Source organism: Myotis yumanensis, unplaced genomic scaffold (assembly GCF_028538775.1).
Source record: "Myotis yumanensis isolate MYYU_CA2020_CCGP unplaced genomic scaffold, mMyoYum1.0.hap1 SCAF_11, whole genome shotgun sequence".
Taxonomy (NCBI): domain Eukaryota; kingdom Metazoa; phylum Chordata; class Mammalia; order Chiroptera; family Vespertilionidae; genus Myotis; species Myotis yumanensis.
In genome coordinates, this window is record NW_027223762.1 from 30,169,960 (window position 1) to 30,192,650 (window position 22,691).

General features: G+C 35.0%; 1 protein-coding gene across 4 annotated transcripts in view; it reads right to left on the reverse strand.

Annotated features, from left to right (window-relative positions):
* The window catches only part of RTN4 (reticulon 4), a 55,832-nt gene that overhangs the window by 14,809 nt on the left and 18,332 nt on the right, over positions 1-22,691 (reverse strand). The window contains exon 3 of one of the 4 annotated variants that reach the window (XM_070429225.1): positions 20,061-22,460. The exons of 2 other annotated variants lie outside the window; for them this stretch is intronic. In XM_070429225.1, the coding sequence (XP_070285326.1) occupies positions 20,061-22,460 (2,400 nt within the window). Of the gene's footprint in view, positions 1-13,187; positions 13,388-20,060; positions 22,461-22,691 lie in introns of those variants that run through there. One more of the 4 variants, XM_070429228.1, reaches the window with a different exon arrangement.

The window sequence follows — 22,691 nt, forward strand, 5'->3', positions numbered from 1 at the left end:
TGCAGTGATTAAAGCCTAAAATAAATTTAATTGCATGAAAGTACAGCAAACCCTAACCTACTTCTTCCTTTCCATCTATCATATGGGTTTCCAGAAATAAGGTCTTTCCGATCAGTGAGAGAGCTCTGGTAAACACAGAAGCAAGCCCACACATATTGTGTGAAAACAGCTACATGAGAGGAATCAAAGCAAATACCCTGAGAGCCTTGGTGACACAAGTCCCGGGGTGGCCAAGTTGAGCTGCAAAGGTTAGAGCACTGAGAAGGAAAAGAGGGAAGAACAGCTAAGAGAGATCAGACAACTGGGCCTGATAGTTACACATAAGACAAAATTAATATGACCTACAAAAGAAAGGTCTGAGAGGCAATCTATGCTGTTACAACGTCACCAAGTATAGAAGGGTTTCAATCTTGTTTTTTTATTTTGCAAAGGAACTTAAGAGCTTATTAATGACACTGCAAGGATGAAAAAGTGTTAGTTTCTAGCAAACAGAACTGCAGCCTTAAAATTAAAGAAGACTTAAATGAAAAGACATCCCATGTTTATGGATTAGAAAACATTATTATTAAGATAGTAATGCTATTCAAACTGATCTACACTGTAAAATCTATCAAAATCCTAAGCAGCTTTTTAGCAGAAATTGGCAATTGTAGAAATCACCTGGAAATGCAGAGTGTCCAGAATAGCCAAAAAAATCTTGAAAAAGAACAAATTTGGAGAACACTTCTCTTTTTCAAAACTTCCTACAAACCTACAGTAATCAAGACAATGTAGTAGTTGCACAAGGATGGAGAGAGATCAGTGGAATAAATTAAAAGTCCAAAATAAACCCTTACATTTATAGTCAACTTGATTTCAACAAGGTGTCAAGACAATCCAATGAGGAAAATAAGTTTCTTTCAACAAATGGTGCTGGAAGAATAAAATTGGACCCTTACCTTACATCATATATAAAAAAAATGGATCAAAGACCTAAAAAGCTTAAACTATAAAACTCTTGGAAGAAAAAAAATAGGTACAAATCTTTATGACTTTGGATGGGAGAGTAAAATTCCACCACTGTGAAAAACAGTTTGGCAATTGCTCAAAAAGTTAAAACACAGAGTTACAATATGACCCAGCAATTCCACTTCTAGGAATTTCTACCCAAAAGACTAGAAAACCTATGTCCACACAAAAACTTGTACATGAATGTTTATAGCAGCACTATTCATAATAATCAAAAAGAAGAAACACCCCAATATCCATCAACTGATGAATGGATAAACAAAATATGGTGCCCTGGCCGGTGAGACTCAGTTGGTTGGAGCATTATCCCATGCATCGGAAGGTCATGTTTGATTCCCAGTCAGGGCACATCCCCAAGTGTGGGTTCGATCCCTAGTGGGGTGTGTACAGGAGGCAACTGATTGATGCTTCTCTCTCACATCAATGTTTTTCTCTGTCTCTGTCTCCCTTCCTCTCTCTGAAATGAAAAGAAAAAAAAAATCCTTGGGTGAGGAATATATATATAGTATAGCCACACAATGAAATATAATTGGGCCAGGAAAAAAAAATGTGAAGTACTGATACCTACTACAAAAAGTTTGAAAACATTCTGCTAAGTGAAAGAAGCCAGACACCAAAGGTCACATAGTTGTGTAAGTCTGTTTATATGGCATGTCTAGAGTTGGCAATTCTATAGTGACTGAAAGTAGCTTCGTGGTTGCCAGGAACTGGAAGGAGTGGAGATGGGGAATGACTGCTAAAGGAGGCTGGAGGGATGATGAAAATGTTCTGAAATTAGATAATGGTGATGGTTGCACAATTTTGTGGCCATACTAAAAATCAAGGAATTATGTCCTTTAAAAAACTAAAAAGGAAACTAAAAACTAGAAAGTAAACTTTCTGTAAAGGGACATTGTTTTAACATCTGTTTGTCTGCTAGGTTTAAACTCTACAAGAAAGCATGTTGTCTTATCTACCATATCTTGGAGCTGAGTACAAAGCTTGAACCAACTAAACTTTCAATAAATAGTACTGACTGATTAGAATGAATGCATACTTTATGCCAATTTAAGGCATGCACTAATTCTAATTAATTTATTCAAAAATGCTTCTATGTTTTGGATTTAACATTTGTTTTAAACTATTTTTAGATATCTACATTTACAAAATAACAAATAGCAATGCTTTCAGATAATTTACAGCAAATTTTGTTTTATGGGCTTGTATCTCCTTGTAGATTCTGAAGGACTGATGAGTGTCTTTCATCTTTATATTGTCATTATCTGCTTCAATAATATTTGCTGTCAGAATGGTATGTAAATAGTGGCCAGATTATTCTTAGAAATAAAAACATTTTAATTAAAGACTATAATATTTTCAAATTAAAATAATGGACATCTTTAAATAAAGAAACTGTTGGGTCACTAAAATGCTAATTTTGGGATCCTCTGTAATCCCTTTACTAGTTCTGTTTATGAATGAAGAGTTTAATGGCCTCTTTATTCTTGAGAAACCAAAATTAAGATACAGGGCTTGTAAAAGGATAGCATAACCTTTCATGGTTCCTCAGGTCTCCTGTACTGCAGAATAAGCATTAATCATGCACAGTAACCTAACGCTACTTTACTTTTATATAAAATGCTCATGAAATATCCCTTTAAAGATCTAAGATTAATTTAGCAATAGTCTTTCCTCTTAACAGCTGTGGGCAATACTTATGAATTACTAAAATAATGCTGACCAATTAAATTTTTGTCATTTTGAAAAAAAGTGATTGTCTACTCATTTTCAAAATGTGGATAATATTTATTTTTGTGATGTGCCATGCACAGAGCTTTTACCAACTAAAATTTTAATTTAAAATAATTGAGTGCACTGCAATCCTTCCTTCAAAATAAAAACTTCTGGCCCAGCGAAGAGTTAGAAAAGTTGTCTACATCTGGTAATCATAAACTATCATCTGTCATAGCTAAAAATAGTGCTAGTACGCGCAGAAGTCATCCAATTACATTTTGCCTCAAATCAAATTCTTACTGAATCTCTTCCTTGAATAGCCTGAAGTCAGGTTTCAACTTTAAAATCTTTTGTCTATCAGGAGAAAAAGTTGAACTAGTTGGTCACAATAATACTGGGAAGGAATGGTTCTAGGAAAATACCTACCTCTTAAACAAAAGCAAATATTAAATTCTCTTTAACAGAGTCAGGTGAACAATGAGTAAGACAGTTAAATAGGAAAATTGATAAATATTAAAATTAGAATATTAAAATGTTAGTTGCTATTTTTCACAATCATAATCTTAATAATAAATTATGTATTAATTAGAAATCACAATCCTTAATCAAATTCTTCTCAACTGCTAAGAAAAGTGACACAAATTCAGAGTCAATCATTTAGCACTACATAGTAAGCTTTTACTTCCACATAGTAAGCATTCACTTGGCTAATAAATAACAGGTGACGGTCCAGAAAAAGATCTGTGCAGAGTGGGAGCTTAACTCTTTCTTCCATTTCCATCAGCATGCCCGATTAGATGGCTGAACTTAGTTTCCCCATGTGTAAAATTAGGAAAATGATAACCTCCTAACAAGTTAGTTTAAACTGAAAGGAGATGTCATATGTGGAAATAAAGGTGCTATTTCAAGAGATAAAGTCAAGCAGGGCAATCGAATATTAAATGCAATGCTTAACTAAGCTCTGATTTTTTTTTTTTTTTAAGGTGAATTCAACTTTCTCTGAAAGGACTGCTAACTTGGTTTTAGTTAGCAAGTTTCAGATAGATGGATACCTAGTATGGCTACAAAGTACCTTAATCAAATACCTGGCAAACCAGCATCTCTCCTGGCTTTCTTTTCTTCCTGTAACTAGAGTTTCTGAAAGATACAAAATTTCAGATCCTTGTCTCTTTCATCACTAAATCTTTCCTGCCTTAATTCTGACAACATTACAGTATATTGGTCAATTTCAACCCCCACACATCTAAGGAAAAAACATTTTATGTAAAACTAGCATAAATTCTATACTTCGAGTTTTCTATAATAATTTAGTAATTCCCTATTCTGAGCAAGGAACTGTGCAAGTACTTTGGAAGGCAACTATGCTTACCACTATACCACCAACGCATGTGCAAGTACTTTGTATGCATTACCATTAATCACAACAACTCTATAATTTATTATCTGCTATACATGAGGCAACTGGGGCTTAGAAGTATTATTAAATAAATTGTGCAGGCTTACAGATTGAAATTCAGCTCTGATCATGAAGGTCTCATTTTTTCCATCATACCACATTTTGTATTTAAAAGTATATGTCAGTACTTAAGTTTGCTTTTTATCCTACCTGAGGATCCAAATAGTATTTCAATATCAATTGGAGAAGCAATTTACTAACATCGTGAGCAGAGTTATATACATGAGCAGAGTTATGTACATATACAATTCCAGTAATATAGGTTCAATGATAATAAATCATGTTCTGTTTAAATTGCAAAATGATTCCTAGAAGCTATCTAAATGGTCTAACTTTGAAAATAAAAATTGGAAACTATATCCAGATAAAACAACACAAATCAACCACAATGCAAAATTGAAAATCTTTCTAATAATGCAGGATTTTATGAGTGTAATATTATGAGTGATATTGGAGAATTACTCCAAAAAAGATCCAATAGGCACTTCAACCAGAACATCTGACCTCAAACGATTAGAGAAGCCACTAGGAAAGTTAATAAAACCCTTGAACACTTTCTGTAAAGGGACATCCTATATGATCCACTGAGAAATTCAACCATGAAGTAAAAGATGCCATTTTGTACTACCAAATAATTCTGTGGTAAAAATTACACACACTACAAGCCCCAAAACTTGATTTATCCTCACTTCATTCTAAGAACTTATCTACAGCTGTGATTACACCCTGTTTCATTAAGAATAAACTAAAACTTGTTTTCATAGCTGTTGGTTTTGTTTCAAGGTAAGTCTTTATCAAATCCTTTATTAGCTATGAAATGAGTTTGCTTCAAGTAGTCTTTTTTTCCCTACACTGTCTTTAAGTAGAAAATGTTTCAATACATTACATAAAGGTAAAAACTACCTGTGGTTTTTAGTTGCTTCTAAGGATAACCAAACTTCTCTCAGGTAGAAAGCTGTGAAGTTACCACACATGCCTCATTTATAAATTAATTAAATTCACCAATATACTAAATTACTTCATATAGTTTTCAATACTTCCTTTAATCCTATTGATTCTATTTCCAGCTTTATTATTAAGAGGACAAAAAAATTACAACAAAAAATAATTCTAACCTCCCACTTCCAATCTCAAACCATAATTTTCCCTGCACAGGAAAATTCATATATGTAGCAAATTCCACTTTCTCTAAGGTAAAGCTAAATAAATATGCTCTCTCTAAGCACATTATTTACACATATTTTGAGCCAATGGTTCTCCCTACCTGCAGACTTTTAACAATCTTCAGTTGTGAAGGATGTCACAGTAAGGACTCTTCTTATACGAAATCTGTATTTCTGATAAATTCTGATAAGCATGTGGTTGTTTATTTTAAATTACTAGAATTGAGCCAAGACTTAGACAAATGAATGCCTAAAATTAGAGTACACATCTGTTCAATGCATAACATACTATGGTGTAATTTTACTTCTTGTTGGCATCCAAGCATTACAAGAAATGGGCACCAGACCTTGCTCAAAATCCTATTTTCTACTAATAGAAATTAAATAGAAAACATTGTTCTGTAACTCTAGAAACGTGACAAGCTTAATAAACTGGAAGGGAGGGGGACTCAAAGCAAATTACTAACACAAAAAAAGAATGAACTTCATTAATAGGGAAGCTAGTTTGTTATATTAATACTTCTATAACTTTATACACCTGTTGTACACACTCAAAAATAAATGCTCACTGAGTAAATGGCTAATAGTACAGATAAAGAAACAAGGTAATATTTCTCTTCATATCATTGACCAGAATAATCTAAATTATTTTAGATTAAAAATACACAAATAAGTGTATATAACAAAGAACAGCTATAATTCCTCTCATTCTTATGGAAAGTCAGAATTTTAGCAAATCTAAAGTCTGAGAATAGAAATTCCTAAATTTACCTCATTGCCAAATTCTTAACAATAGATTTGCAGGGATATCATTCATATTTGATATTTTTCATCTTTCACTTACTCTGAGCTCTTTAAGTAAATGCTACATAGTACAATATAGTGATGATAGAGTATTTAAGGAGAGACAATAGTATTTCAGTGTCTATCAACACCTTACATAAATGCCGAAGAGGTGATTGGATTAAAATGTGAAAGCCATGAAGATTTAAATATATTTACACATTGTATAATGCCCACCCCCATCCCCCATACAGACACAACACACCAAGTAACATAAGTCAGCATTATCCATGGTAACACAGAGAAATAAAATGTGGTCTCAGAATACTGCTCCAAAGATGCAAAGAGGAGCATTGGCTATATTAAATTTAGTAACATCCTTTAGCCTAAATTCTAGGAAGAGGTGGAATTAACTCAATAAATAAAAAGGTGATGTAGGGGATACCTACAGACCAGAATAACAATTCTATTCACTGCTTAAATATTTTTCCTACACTCAAGCATGTAATCCAATCCCTAAGGACGAAGAGAAATTATACTCCTGGCCCACAGGGTTCCCACTAGGCTTAACCTTTTGACAACACTAAACAACTAACACCTACCTTCTTTCATGGCTTGTGTAATAGACTAGTGCCTCTTTTATTGTAGAGTGAAGATCATACAAAAAGAAATATATACCATGCTCTATAAGATGCCACAACTATTAATGAATAAAGTATCAAAATATGGGTCGTTAGCTTTTATCTTCAGTTGTCCAAGTACAAATATAAATTGTAAAATAAAAACAACAGCCCTGTGCCACAAGCTATGTGGTCCTGAACAAATAATCTCTTTAGTTTTCTTGGGTTCCTTATCTATGAAATGAGAAAGTTAGAAAAAAAAATGACTGGTAAAATGACTTGTCTGCAGGTATAATCTAAAACTCCTGGATTTATAAAAGTTGCTTAATTTACTTAACTGTTCCTTTAGGAAGGGGTAAAGTAGGAAATCCCTTTCCTTATTTCTCCCACTTGAAAAAACATTTTTAAAAATTTTTCCAAGAATGCACAAACAGAGTTCAAGGCCAGGAGTAAACCTGGCTGAACATCAGAGCTCTCGGCCTCTTACTTGATTGAGAAGCTGTGCAGAGTCAACAAGGAGACCTACTGTTGAAGCCACTGTTCCTGCCTTCAAGGAATTTACAGGCTAGAAAAAGAGCCAAGATATACATATAAATAACTCTAATAAAAGCTACAGCCCAGCCTGCTGGCATGACTCAGTAAGTGGAGCGTGGACCTATGAATCAGGAGGTCACAGTTCGATTCCCGGTCAGGGCATGTGCCCAGGTTGTGGGCTCGATCCCCAGTGTGGGGCGTGCAGGAGGCAGCCGATCAATGATTCTCTCTCATCATTGAGGTTTCTATCTCTCCCTATCCCTTCCTCCCTAAAATCAATAAAAATATGTATTTTTTTAAAAAGCTACAAAATGAAAACCAAGAGATGGGAGTTCTGAGGAACACTAGGTTACCTCCATCTGAGAGGATCAGTGAACACCTCAGGGAGGACTGGGCTGTTGATAAGCACAACTTGGACAAAATGAAACGGGGCAAAAAGGCATTCTACACAGGGAAAAAAACACAAGCAAATGCAAAGAACAGGCATGTTTAGGGAACAAGTCCTTCCATGTGGATGGAGACAAAATAATGGGATATGGGATTATAAAAGGTGGGACTAGGACAAGCATGTCAAACTCACGGCCCACAGACCGCATGCCTCGTTTTATTTGGCCCGTGTTAGCCTTTGCGTTTGACATGTTTGCACTAAACCATGGAATGCCTTATAAAAGTCCAAGATAGACGGTATAAGCTTTAATTGGAAAGTAAAGAAAAGCCCCTTAAGTGCTATAATCAGAGGAACACTCTAGGAACATTAACTAGGATTTAGTGGAAAAACCAGTTGGGAGTCCTGGTGAGGAAATAGAGTACTCAGACTTGGGTAAATAACACCAAAAGGCCATTTCCACCATTGCTCTCACTACTTATCCATATAGGGAAAAACATGTGCAAATTTACTTTTTAAATGTAAACCTGGTTCTCATCAAGTAATACGCTTAAAAACTGACAAAAACAGCTCTCTCAGAGTTAAAATCATCAGAAATGCATACTTAGTATTTAATCTTGGCTAAGGTTTCAGGACACTCCCATAGATTGCTCAAAATAATTTGTACAATCTTGCTGGAGGGTAGTTTTGCAACAAATGCCTAAATATTATAACCCAGCAATTTAGAAATAATCATGAATAAAAACCAAGATTTATATTCAATTATATTCATTTTAATATAGTTCATACTTGAATATTTAACTGTATGGGATTAGTAGCACATACTTAGAATACTACAAGCATTAAAACAATGTGGACTATCTTTTAAATGAAAGGAATTTCCCCCATTTAGTGGGGGAAAATGATTACAGAACAAAATGTACCATATTACCCTCCCAACACAAAACCACTCTGTGTGGTTTGAATACCTAAACAATAGGCTTCAACTAAGTTTAGAATGGAAAGTAGAGGGTCTTTCTCTAATCAATAGGTCTCTCAATTGGTTAACACCAAAGTTCCCTTCTCAGGCATTTTTTTTTTTTGGGGGGGGGGGGGGGCATTCCCAGGGGTTAGGAAGGCATTTATTTCAAGCAGCAAGACCCCTGCTCCTCTACCTGAATGTCGGTGTATGTGTACACCTATACCCATATAGTCAGTAACATTAAGCTTTCGAAGAAATGGGAAGTGGCTTATCAAAAGCAAAAATCAGGGAGCCCAACAACCACCTTTGCAAGGAAGTATGCTCCAGAAATGGTTCAAAGCTACCGTATCTTAAGGTACAGTCAAACTGAATTCTAATTCTAGAAACATTTCTATCCCCACGCTTCAAAACTTCCCTCAAAGGTCTTACCTATAGCATGTTAAAAGCCAAATTCAAGAAGCACTACTAATAATGGACAGCAGTGCACATATTCCTAAAATTCCACCATTTCTCAGTCTTCATATTAAACAGTTTCTCTGAATTTAACCACTCACTCCTTCTTAAAAATTCTCTCCTCCTTACAACACTATCCCGCTTCTTGTACTGCCCTGACGACAACTTCCTGATCTTTCCTGGTGCTTCACACCCACACAATGTTGGTTTTAGGTTTTCCACTCCCACCTGCTCAGGACAGGAATCATCCCTCTGTCCAGCGTATCCACGTTGCATATGCCTCCAGCCCTTTAGTCACTTAGTAGCCGTCCTAGTTATCAGATCAACTGTGGATTCTTAGTTCAAGTAACCCTCATATTACTTAATAATGACCCCAAAGTATAAGAGTATTGGTGCTGGCAACGCGGACGTGCTAAAGAGAATCCGTAAAGTGCTTCCTTTAAGTGAAAAAGTAAAAAATTCTCAACTTAATAAGAAAAATATCATATGCTGAGATTGCTAAGATCAATGGTAAGACCGAATCTTCCATCTGTGAAATTGTGAAAAAAATAATAAATTTGGGCTAGTTTTGTTGTCACACCTCAAATGCAAAAGTTATGACCACAGTGAGTGATAAGTGGTCAGTTAAGATAGAAAAGGCATTACATTTCTGTGTGGAAGACATGAAGAGCACACGTGTTCCGACTGACAGCAGTGTCTTGTGCCAGAAAGCACTGAGCCTATACAAGGACTTCAGCAAGAGACCCCCTAAAACGACCATATTTACATAACTTTCATTACTGTATATTGTTATAATTGTTTTATATTATTAGATACTGCTGTTAATCTCCTACTGTGCCTAATTTACAAATAAAACTTTATCATAGGTATGTATAGGGAAAAACATAGCACTCCATAGGCTTGGTACTATCCTCGGTTTCAGGCATCCATGGGGTCTTGGAATGTATTCCCACAGATAAATGGGTACTACTATCCTCATTTGTCTCACTTTGTATTCAATTCCCAATTCTTTATCATTAAAGCTGTCATGTCTCTGAGCTTCAGAGATATTCTATCATCACTTCATATTTGAAGTTTCTAAAACCAAGCTTGGCATTATTCCTACCTACTTAAGCTCTATTTCTACAAATACTAATGCCCTAGCATTGCCAATGTTTTGCTGTGACTGAAATTTCATGTTGCCCTTTGAGCGCCTCCTTCACCCTAGTCCCACAAATCTATGTCAAATGTCAAGTATTCCTTCCTTCTCAAATCTGTCACTTCCATTTCATTCCTATTTCAGGCCAAGCTCAGGCACTATGTGCCTTAAATCTGGGTACATAGAATCATCCTGACTGTTCTGAGTTCTTCTCCAAGTTATTTCACATAGCACCCCAAACCAGTCTTTCAAACTTACTATATCTTATTACTCTCTACTTTAAAACTTCCAAAGGCTCTTTATTCCCTTCATGGTAAAGTCCAAAACCCAATGTCTTCTGCAATCTGGCACACAGTATCTTTATAGGACCACAGAACATCAAGACTGGAAGCCTAGAGATCATACACCTAAGGAAACTAAGACCCAAAGAGGTAAGTGTCTTACCTCTGGCCAAAATCAAAACATATCAGAACAGAAACTTGAAAGCCTAGATTGTTGTTTCCTAAATTTGTAATTCATGATTATAACATGAATTAGATCAGGATGCATAATATGAAGATTGCCAGGCCTTTCACCTGTAAATTCTGATTTGGTAGATCTGAGTATGATCATAGGAATCTGAATTTTTAAGCACCACGTGATTCTTATATTCAGAGAAGTTTGAGGAAACCTGACCTAGATCTTGCAAATCTTCTATTTAATCACATTAATCTTATTTTTCAACTATTGTCCTGTAAATATTCTGTCCTACCCAGAAAGTTTTATATAGTGTCTCAGTTAATACCATGTTTAGTGGTTATATCATTCTTCCACACCACCCAAACCCCAAAACTACCCATTCCTTATTTTAAGCTCTTCAAAATCTTCTGACTGTCTTAATCAATGCTTTCCATATAACCTCAATAATCAAGTACTATGTAGATTCCAATTTTTTAAGTATCCTAAGAATAGAATATCCAAAGATGAAATATATGTTAAAAATACAAATTATTAGTATTGGTCTGAGCCTGAAAGATAAAATGTCTTAAAAACTAGTTCATCGGTGGGGAAAAAACCAAAACAAAAACCCCAAATGATTTTAAACCCTGAAATCAAAGTACCTCTCACTTGTTATACCACTGTATTTCCATTAGATGACTAGATGTGCTTAAGGGGATGGGGGGATGGGACAGTAGAAAAAATGGGCCTAAATATATATTTTTAAATATATCTAGTAGAATCTAGTTCTTTCTTCTACTGTCACACACTTTTCATAAAACTCAATCCATGTCAGCCTCAGCTTTTCACTGATTTCCATTTAAGTCATAACCTATAATCTACAACATTAAAATTAACTGCTGATAAAGAAAATACTAAAATATAACTTCACCAATGAATCTGAAATAGGTAAAGTTAGTCTTACCAAGTAAAAAAGCCACAGACAAGGACTAAAAAATATTAGGCCATTACACTTACATACAAAGTGAGGCTCCCTAGAGACATTTGAATAAATTTGATTTTATATTTAGTGCCTAAAAATTTATGGTATAATATGGACTAAACTAGATCTTAATTTTTCCTGTCAAAAAATATCCCTAAATTAGTTCAGCAAATAAAGAACTTATGATGTTATTAAATGTTCTAAGATTTAAATGATTAATATAGAGCCTTATTAGTTGCAGAGTAGGCCCTGATGTGACTTTTCACCCATTTTTAAATCCTATATTTATTGCATTATCACTGCTGTATTTACTTAGCAAAAACTAGTGTATCGATTCATATTTCACTTTGTAATGCTAATGGTCAGAATGATGAAAAATTATTTTCTTTATTAAATTCACATGTAAAGAAACCATAAAGGTAAAAATCCAAAGCTGTATTGTTTTCTAATCTTTAATTGTATCTCAATAGGAACGTAATCTTAAACTCACCTTTTCCCCACATTTCCTTATTAAACAGATTTTTAAAAAGAGATTGTGAGGGTTATTATAATTAGCTCCACATATTGCTTTTGGAAACATTATTACTAATCCTGCTAGCAATTCTACTGTAGAAGGATATATTTTTAAAAAATTATAAAACTTTAATGTGGCCAGAAAAAAACTACTGTGTGGAAAGTCTATTAGGACTACTTAATAGCTCTACTAATTTTTAAGATAATTTATTGTAAGTGATCAGACACACACAATCTACCACCTTCTTTTTGTGAAAATGGTACATTTAATCATCTACATAATACTTTTTAAATATTCATTACAGTCAACATTTCACCACTTACGGGCTTAAATTCTTACACAATGATCCACTGAGATTTGAAAGGATCTAGGCTTTCAAGGGGGAGGAAAGAGGATCAAGATCGATGATTGGTTATTACAAGGACAAAGGTTAGTGACTTAAATATAGACGTGCATTACAAATTGTTGTGTATACATTTTAAAGATTTCAAGATACACAAACATGTAATCTAATTAAAAGGAGGCTGGTAATCATTTTAAATGCTCAATAAGATTCCCACAGAAGAAAACAGGCTTATTGCAAGCAAACACAGTATCTTGCTACCTATAAACCTTCAGATAGGATTTCAACTATACCAACTCAGCTTTAAAAAAAAATACTTGGTCACAGAAAATACGTCATTATGGAATACAAAAATAGCTATGTAGATCTATCAGGCCAAAGTGACCAACAGATGAAATGTGTTAAAACCATACTGTTTAAAACGTGCAGGATTAAACAGAACCTAATCAAAGACAGGACTACGAAGACTAAATCAAACGCCAGTGAGACAGAAAACATGCCATTTTCTCATACACAACCAAATGTAAAAAAACACATTTGTGAAATAGCTGTTTTAAATCTTTACTCTTAAGCCTTTCACAGGTTTCACTTTCAACCCAAAATATATCTAAACGGTAAAGCTCATTCTTAGCAATATATTACTAGTCACATAAAAAACAACCCACAACTGAATAGAAGATTAAAAAGCAGATATACCCTTGTCCTTCCAATTTTTCTTCTGACCATCCATCTCGTCACGATCTGCCCTCCAGATACAATGATCAATTATGCATACCAACAGGAACGCTGTAACTGCAAAAGTCTACCCCTGAGACATGAAATACCCGTTTCCTCAACCGAAGTCTGCAGTCTCCTCTGCTGCACAACTGCAGCAGGGCTGGAGTCACCTGACGCCTTCTGGGTGTGGAGCAGTCTGACGCAGTGCAATCTGTAACTAGGCTACTAATACTCAGGCACTACTGCCTTCTTTCTGTGTATTGTTCTAGTCTTTTGCTTCTTGCTCACACCAAAAGGAGCTACTTTTGCAAGGGGGAGGAAGGGCAGCCTACCAAAAGAAAGAAAAGAGAGCTGTTTTTTGGGCATTTAACCAATAAATGTATTTGAAGTACACTTAAGGCCATGTAGAGTTTTTTGTTTTGTTTTAAATTATACTGCTGCTTTTCAGTTTCATTTAAAACTCTAAAATCAGTGGTTACCTGTTAAGAAAAACAACAACAACAACATGGACTGACTGCAAAGCTTATTCATAAAAACACATTATTTGCCACATAATAATTTTAATGGCTCAATAGGATTTCTATTCATAAGATTAAAAAGCAGATAGGCCCTAGTCCTTCAAATATTTCTTCTGACCATCCACCTAGTCATGATCTGCCCTCCAGATGCAATTATCAATTTTGCACATTGACAGGAAAATTGAAATAGCTTTTATCTCACGGGTAAGAGCTTATATTTCAAGCCTGGGAAATGCTAAGTCTCTCTTTTAGTTTCTCCTAAGATTAAGGCTTAAAGCATTCAGCATTTGCACCCTTATGAGGGTATAAGTAGAGAATGATAAAGTCAAGTTATTTATGTTTATTTAATATATGCTACTCAATAGAAAAAAGTTTTTATTCAATTTCAACAATCTCATCTTTCTAATGCAATGGTATTTTTCATTCTTCTCCAATTAAGGAAATTCAGAGAGTTACAAATCTATACTTATTCTGAATTTATCACCTGTTCCAACTCAATCTTTCAATAAATATCTATTAGCTTGAGGAGAAATATTTATGTGTTAATTATATCATTTGCCTTGGGAAAATATGAGACTAAACTAAAATTTTACTGATAAATACATAAAAATAAATCTATGTACAGAATTTCTAAAATTTTTGTTCAACTTTATAAAATTGTCGTTAATTCCAGTGCAAAATATTAGTCTTTACTAATGTCCCATAACTGCTCAACAGATGCTACCATCTGACTAAGCAGAAGAGACAATATATGACAAAATCAGCTGAAATATTTTAAAATGCATGATGAAGTATAAGATATGTAGCCTATGTACAAAAATACATATTTCACAGGACTATGCAGCTACCCTAAAATAGTTATAATGTTTCCTGGAATTTTCTAAAAACTGTGTGGGCTGCAAAACCCTCCAAAATCCTTAATATCAGAAGAGGCCTGAATATTGATGATTCCGTTCTTTCCCTTATCTGCCTAACTGCAAATATAAAGCAAAGCTATTTTTAAAAAGAACCCAGTATTCTCAGCTTAAGAGTGAATATTTAACTTTAAACTATTCACTGGACCCTTGAATAATATGATATTTGAGAACCCTGTCACCAAGTCAGAGCATAGCTGAAAATATCCCAAACTATTCAGTAAGTACATATTATTTCCTAATAATGAGTCCCATAGAACTGAAGGCCAATAAATATTTTAGCCTTAGGATAAGGCATTCAAAAATGGCACCCAAAGAGGTTCTTTTTTAAATATATTTTTATTGATTTCAGAGAGGAAGGGAGAGGGAGATAGAAACATCAATGATGAGAGAATCAATCATTGATCGGCTGCCTCCTGCACACCCCCACAGGGGATCGAGCCCACAACCCAGGCAAGTGCCCTTGACCAGAATCAAACCTGCGACTAATCAGTCTGCAGGCCGACACTCTATCCACTGACCCAAACTGGCTAGGGCACCCAAAGAGTTTTTAAGTCAGAGATTACTACACAAACAGGAGAAGGGGGTGGAAAGATTTCTTAAGATATGAGTATTTACCATTCACATCTTCTGGTATTTAACTTGGTTTGACAATTTTAAAAAATAGTCCAAGAAGGCAAGAATGTGTAATAGTATACATTCATCTAAACATTAAATATATCTAACAACTCCCTGGCAGATTATAAAGGCAAAAACAGGAGCCCTGGAAATTCAACCTTGCATAGTGATATCTAATTCTTCAGTTTATATGGGCTTTGCAATTTATTAAGCTTACAGCAAAAACTAGTTCATATAAATCAACTGACATTCTGCCCATTTCTTTCTTAGAAAAGTTTTAAAACTGAGTTCCTTTAAGTTTAGTAAACTAAGCAAGAACATGCTTAAATTTGAAATTTTGATGAGACAAAAAAATGTGTTAAAATATAAAGCTATATGGGCTATGCTTATTGTGAGGATCAAATGAATTAGTGTTATGCAAAATGCCTTATGACAGGTGCCTGACAAAAAGTAGGCCCTATGTAAGTGCTAGCTATTTATGATTAGTATTATGCTAAAAATAACAAACTACAAGGGACAAGACCCTTAAAACACATCTAAGAAAGCACATATAGTAAGCCATCTGATTCTAGGCAATAACCAATACCTTTCAAATCCGAAGTACCTATTCACACAAATTATTGTTCGTTGCTACGTAGTTCTATTATTTTCCAGCTGAGAAAATTTTATATATGAATAGTTTATAGGTCCTATTTCAGATTAAATCCCAACTTTATAGGCAAATAAAGGACATAACTTTGTTTTTTTAAAAAACAACATCATTTATTTTGCCTTCAAATATTTAACAAATAAAAAAATTTTCAATGATAATTTTTGAATAGAGCAGATACATCCCAACAGCATTTTGATTATTTGGGACAGGAACCTATTTCCTCTTAAAAGGAGGATTCCAAAGGAGGGGACAACAGAAAAGTGCTTTACTTGTAGTGCAAGTAAATAAATTCTAAGTTCTACTGCATAGTATTGGGAAGGGGGAGGGGAGGAGATAGTCTCCTTTTCCTGAAATCAAAATCAGCCTTACACAAAACTTTTTAAATAAACTGTTCAAAGTTCATGTTTGGCAACTTCCCACTCCTCAAAGTCCATATCCCAAGTACCTCTCCCAAGCATGACGAAAACTAGTAAGGAAAATGTCCCCAAGCATACCCCTAACTCCTAACCATGCCCTAAAATTTCCTACATTCTTTGTTTCTCTTCTTTTATATCTAGAATCAAAAGTCTCATTTTCTTAGTGCACTTACCTCATCAGTAGGAAATGTACATGATTATATCAATCCCTACTAAAGAATAAAAAAACTCTTTTCTTTACAACCAGAGAAAGAAAGAGAGAGCGAGAGAGTGAGAGCAAGAGAGAGAGGTTTGTATCTATATCTAAGTGGCAGGATTTCAGACATTAGAAAGTGTATTTTGGCACAGGCAGCAATATGTAAGCTGTAGGTCTGCCCTAGCCAGTTCTCCCAAGATTCTTCCTTTTCCATGTCTTTCCTTCCTTTTCTTCTGAACCCCAGAAAATTTCATGTTTTGTTTTGCTTTGTTTTCTTAACAATGTTGAGATAAAGGAAATAAAGTGGGAACAAGGCAGTCATTTGGATCGAAAGTACTACTCTAAACTGGGAATTGCTTGTGTACAATTCTTGATAGCTAAAATAGTTATTTCCACTTCCAGCAATAGAAAACAGCATTCACTTTTTAAGTAAACAATTGTAGTTACACAGTAGTTTTGAACTTACTTAATTATCCTGAATTATGAAACTAAACATGTGTCTCACTACTGAAAGGTATTAAACAGCACTGTTTAATGTGCTGTAATATAATGCCCTCTATGGACTAAATTATAGCACTTCAACATTAACTATTGAATTGAAACTTAAGATGTGGAGAAATACTGTAGTCTAGAAAATGAATAACAAGTTAAAATGGCAAAAAAAAAAAAGCATTTTTGAGTCTATAAACAATTCTGCATAAGTTGCTAAAAAATGAATACTAAAAACCATAGAGAAATTGAAAGTGATATTATTGAATGAGAACTAAAAAAATGTTGACTTCTTGTATTATAATCTAAAATAAATATATAGATATTCCAAAAAAGACAAAGCATTTTTAATTTGGAATTTAAAAAGTAATAGTCTTTAGGCTCTGAAACATTAAAACCTTTAAGTTTTCATTAAAGTACACAGGTTTGGGGGAATCCTTAAGGTCATTTCATAATGTTTGTAATAGCATGAGTCAAGCATTTGTTTCATTCAATACAATGTGTCAAGATTCAAAATCCTGTTATAAAGTCATTTTTAGTTTGAAACAAATACCCACAACTCACTAAATTTCTCTGCCCAACTAAATATATTCCATATAGTCAATTATAGAGTATTCCGTAGACCTCATTTTCTATCTATAACACTAGGTGGCACCAACACCCACAGTACAGTTGATTGTCCAACCCAGGGCATAAAATCTGGCAGTGCTGATTTTCTGTGTTCCCTGTGTCGCTGTGTTCCCTAGGATTGTTTCCTGGTACTAGGAAATTAGATCAGAGTATGATGGGAATAGGAAAACAACTTCACCCAAAAAGCATGTGGGATAAAATAATCTCTAACCAGAATTCAAAATCAATTTTGAATAGATCAGAATTAAATGTAAAAATGAATCTATAAATAAGTAAATAAAGTTATAGATTTCCCTATGTGAAAATTTAAATGTCCAGCAAAATTAAAATTCTTGGGAAAACTGTAACATGACAAGAGTATGCATCCTTGTATTTAAAGCACTCCCAAAATTAGAGATGAAAATCTAAATTTAAAAATGGGCAAAGGAGCCCTGACCAGTGTGGCTCAGTTGGTTGGAGCATCCTCCTGTACACTGAAAAGTGGTGGGTTTGATTCCCGGTCAGGGCACATACCCAGGTTTCAGACTCAAGCCCCTGTTGGGGCAACTGATCAATGCTTTCTCTCTCAAATCAATGTTTTTTATTCTCTTTCTCTTCCTCTCTCTTAAATCAATTTTTAAAAAATAACCCACATATCCTCAGGTGAAGATTAAAAAAAAAAAATGGGCAAAGGATATGAACAGGCAATTCACACAAAAATTACAAATAGCCAATAAATATATGGAAACATGTTCACCTTTGCATACCACTTTAACTTATCAAGCTCATAAAGGTTTTCGATTTGGTTTTAAATGGCAAGTACAGAATGTCTGGAAGAATACCTATGAAATAAGTCAGACATAGTAAGTGACTAGGAAGGAGCACTAAGTGTTTACTTGAGACAGGAAGACCTATCACTCTACTTTTTGAATATTGTATATGTAAAGGTATTATCTATCCAAAAAAAAAATATATCAATTGGTGATAATAAAGAAATGGGTGTTTTCTTACTCTGTTAAAAGGGATAAAAACTAGTTCTGGATCTCATCCTCCCCTCCTGACTCTCTACAAGCGCCTTTAATTCAACATTTACTTCAACCCCATTGTCTCCCTTCCATTGCTAACACTATTTCTCAAACTTTCTTTATAACTGTCAACATTTAATATCTATTTTCTAAAATCCCATTCATTCCTCAACCCTAGCCCTGCCCACTCACACCACCAGCCACTGTCAGGCCAATATCTTCCCTCCTTTTTGATAAATTCTTAATCCCTAATCTTAGGTGAGCTAGTATTTGATAACGCCAATCAATCCTTCCACCTTTAAATCTTCCTGTTCTCTTGGTTCTCCCTCGTTGATCTGTGGCTTTAATTACTATCCCAGAGCCCATGGCAAATACACACATAAAAGCGAAGTCTCTCTCAAGAGCTTCCTATGTATAATATCCATCACTTCTTGGATGTCCCTTAGGTGATGTATTACCAATATATTTAAAACTTATTTTCTTAGCTTCTCTCCTTAAATCCCACTTCATTCTCCAAAATTCCCGAACTCAGTTTCTCATACTGCCACCCATGTATTTGCACATATAGAGTAATCTTTAATGCCTCCCCTTATCCTTCATGTTCATGTCCAACCAAACCCCAAGTCCTATGTCACCAGGCTCATCCCATTACCTTAATGTTCATAGCCTCCTCTTTCTTAGGCTATAGCAACAATCTCTAAACTGGTCTCTGCCAGTAGTACTACACTACCCATTTGCAGTATATAAGCAGATTCAGTAGAATCCACATGATCACTACATATTTTCATAGAATTACAAACACATTTTCAAATCACTTTACACAAATCAGGTCATGAGAAATGTAGAGACAAAAGAAAAAATGAGAATAAGTACAATTTTTCAGAAAAATTCATAATAGCATACCTCAATTTATACTTTTCAACAAAATGTTTACTACTCAGTATACATAACTTTACACCTATTACTGGAAAATACTGCAGTATATTGAAATATTAGGAACATTACATCAAGGTTTTTTCATTAAAAATTTTTTAAAAATTAATTTATGGGGGGGAAAAAGTAAATGCACCTGAAAATGTTTTAATACCTCTTGCTCTTCATGCTATCAGGAAACACTGAAGCAAAAGAAAAGAAATATACACTGAAGCCAATTCTGACTTTTTTTTCTAGTTCCTTGGCAATATACAAATGATCAATGAACAATTGTGTGGAAAAGTTAAGAACAAGGGTAAGTGATGAGTGCAAGAGGGGTAGAAAAAGCACTAAAACCTTTAACTGGGACAGTAGAAGAGGATTCTATCAATGTGATGTGATGTACTGGACACTACAAATGTAATATACTACGCAAAATGTAGTGAAATGTTCCATGGTAAGTCAAAAGGTGGCAAGAAAGCACAAAACAATGTATGGATTACCTGAAGTTTTACTCAGCTCTGCTGAAATTATAGCAGATGGTGATCTGTTCTCTTTTTCTGTACCAGCAGGAAGTTTTTTCTCGGCTTCTTTCACAAGAACTTTGGGTTTAACTATATTCCCTATCTCTGTCTGAGCGGTCAAAGCAGAAACATCTGGAGGCAGTAAGGGCACCTTTGAAATATCAGACCTATCTTTGGAGACTTCATCTGGGACATGGACTTTATCTTCAGCCTTACGTTGTACCTTCTTGAAAAAAATGTCATGGGGTAATTCTGAGCGAGGCAATGACCCCGCTCCATCCTCAACATTAGCAACTTCACTTTTGAGGGGTACTTCTAGGTCAGTGTATTCCCTGGCTAATTTAGAAGAATCAGTTCTGGAACTGACAAATGTAGGGAACTCATCTATAATCTCAATGGGAGAAGAATCTGAAAATGTTTCACTCTCTCTTATTTTTGCTTCCTTAGCAATAAATAAGCCATCGTTTGAATAAACGGCAGTGCTGAGCTCCTCCATCTGCAAAGGCGTTTTCTCCTTTTGGGTCCATGTTGGAACTTCACCAGGTGATACGGTACCTTTTGTGGTGTCTAAATTGGGCTGGAATGATTCCAAATATGGCTTCCCTCCCTTAGGTGGTGGAGAAGCTCTGACTTTTTCCTTATGTTCATGTTCTATCATGAACTCAGATGAAGTTTCCACGAGATTTTCTTTCATAAGTATCACAGCTTCATCTTGTTTTTGTGGAACTTCAGGTATTGAATCATCACTAAATAAGTCAACTGGCTCAGAATCAGGTGAGGAATCTTCAACTAGGTCCGAATGCTCAAGCTCTGGCTGTGCAGCTTTGGCTATTTCTGAATAATTAGAGAAATCTGGCGTTGGTTCAGCAGAGACCTTTGTCTCTTTAATTAAATCACATGCAATGGATATATAAGGACCTTCTGTTTCTTGAACAGCTACAGTCATACTTGCAGGCTCTTTAACTTCTTCCTTTGTTCCTGATACTTTTCTAAGTGACACATTCATGGCTTCTTCATAAGGTGGTGGATTTTCAGGCTCACGTGTTATGCTTTCATAATTAACTGGAGGAGGAGCATCTAACGGGGATGAACTGGGCTGCACTCCAGAAGCACCAGCACTAGGAGCTACAGAACTTAATGGTGCTTCCATAACAATGTCAGGCAAAACTGGTGAAGGAGTAGCTTCGGATTCTTCAAATGATGGGCAAAGCTGTGCAACAGAGTAGAGTGACTCCTGCATAGCTTCTGATGTCTGAACCAAGTCCATTTTTGTTTCAAACGCAATCTTCGTACCTGTAGCTTCATTCAATTCACTTTCACATGCTTCCTGTACTAAATCTGGGGTTAGACCTTCAGGCATGTTTGTCATTACTTCCCCCGTCACCTTTGATAAACTATCTGTCGTGACATAATCTGTCTCAGAATCCTGTGCTGCTACAAGGAAAGGGTGTGATGATTTGGTGCCAGTATTCTTCTCTGTTATAATTTGAGCCTTTTTCTCTTCTATTTTTTTTTCATCTGTCTTATTTTCTGAAGTATGGTCTTCCAACATAGGAAAAATGTTTGTTGAAATGCTTTCAGTAGCTGTTGGGTTAAAGGGAGTGCATGTGATGTATGTTCCTGAACCATCTTTTATAGCTTCTGGTGTACTGGGAAAGGAAGTATCATCATTACTGCTTTCACTATCTTTCTCAGGGTTTGTCTGATCAATGCTATCCATAAAATATTTCTTATCCACTTTACTCTCCAACTTGCTCTCTATAATACCTGTGGTAGCCAAGACATCACTATCTTGCTTATTATTAATACCTCTTACTTCCCATACTCGCTCAAATGGTTTGAAGTCTGCATATTCTTCCCTCATAGGAGCTCCTGTTGTAACTCTCTTTTCATTAAAACTGTCCCTTGTTTTTTCTGGAAACATAACTTTGTTCTCTTCTTTAGTCAAGTTAGTAAGGGCTGTAGGTGACTCTTGTTGATTACTAACTAGGTCATCCTCTTCATCTTTACTCTTCACATTTATTTCCTTCCTAGGGTCTGCTACTGTTGTGGCAGATTCTGCTTTTGGAGAGCCACCGAATGATGATCCCATTTCTGAATATTCCAATTCTGAAAACTCTGCTAAATCTTTGTCTACAAATGGATTTTTTGCCTTTTCTGGAAACTCTTTGGAAGCTTCCTTTGACGTTTCTTGAATTGTTCCTTTGGTAGGCAATACTGCTTGTAAATTATCAAGGTACTCATGTTCTTTAAAAGAAGTAGCTGAGAGGGAAGACAGAGAAGGAAGAGAAGCAGCAGTTTCAAGCAGGACAGATGGGAAATCCTCTTGACCAGCGGAAACAGTGTTACCTGGCTGCTCCTTCAAGTCCATAATTTTTTCTGTGACCATGGACAGAAAGGAAAGTTAGAGAATGCCAGTGTTCTCAGAGTTAATGTATGCTTTATTACAGATTCAAAATAGTGTTAGTAAAGACTTACTATTAACTAAAATGAAATGTAGCATTTAATTAATAAATAACAAGTACACTGGAACCATTACTAAAAAATTAAGGCTATTATCAATAAAGCCTGTGTATGGCTACAGAGGTAATTACGTATATGTCATGCACA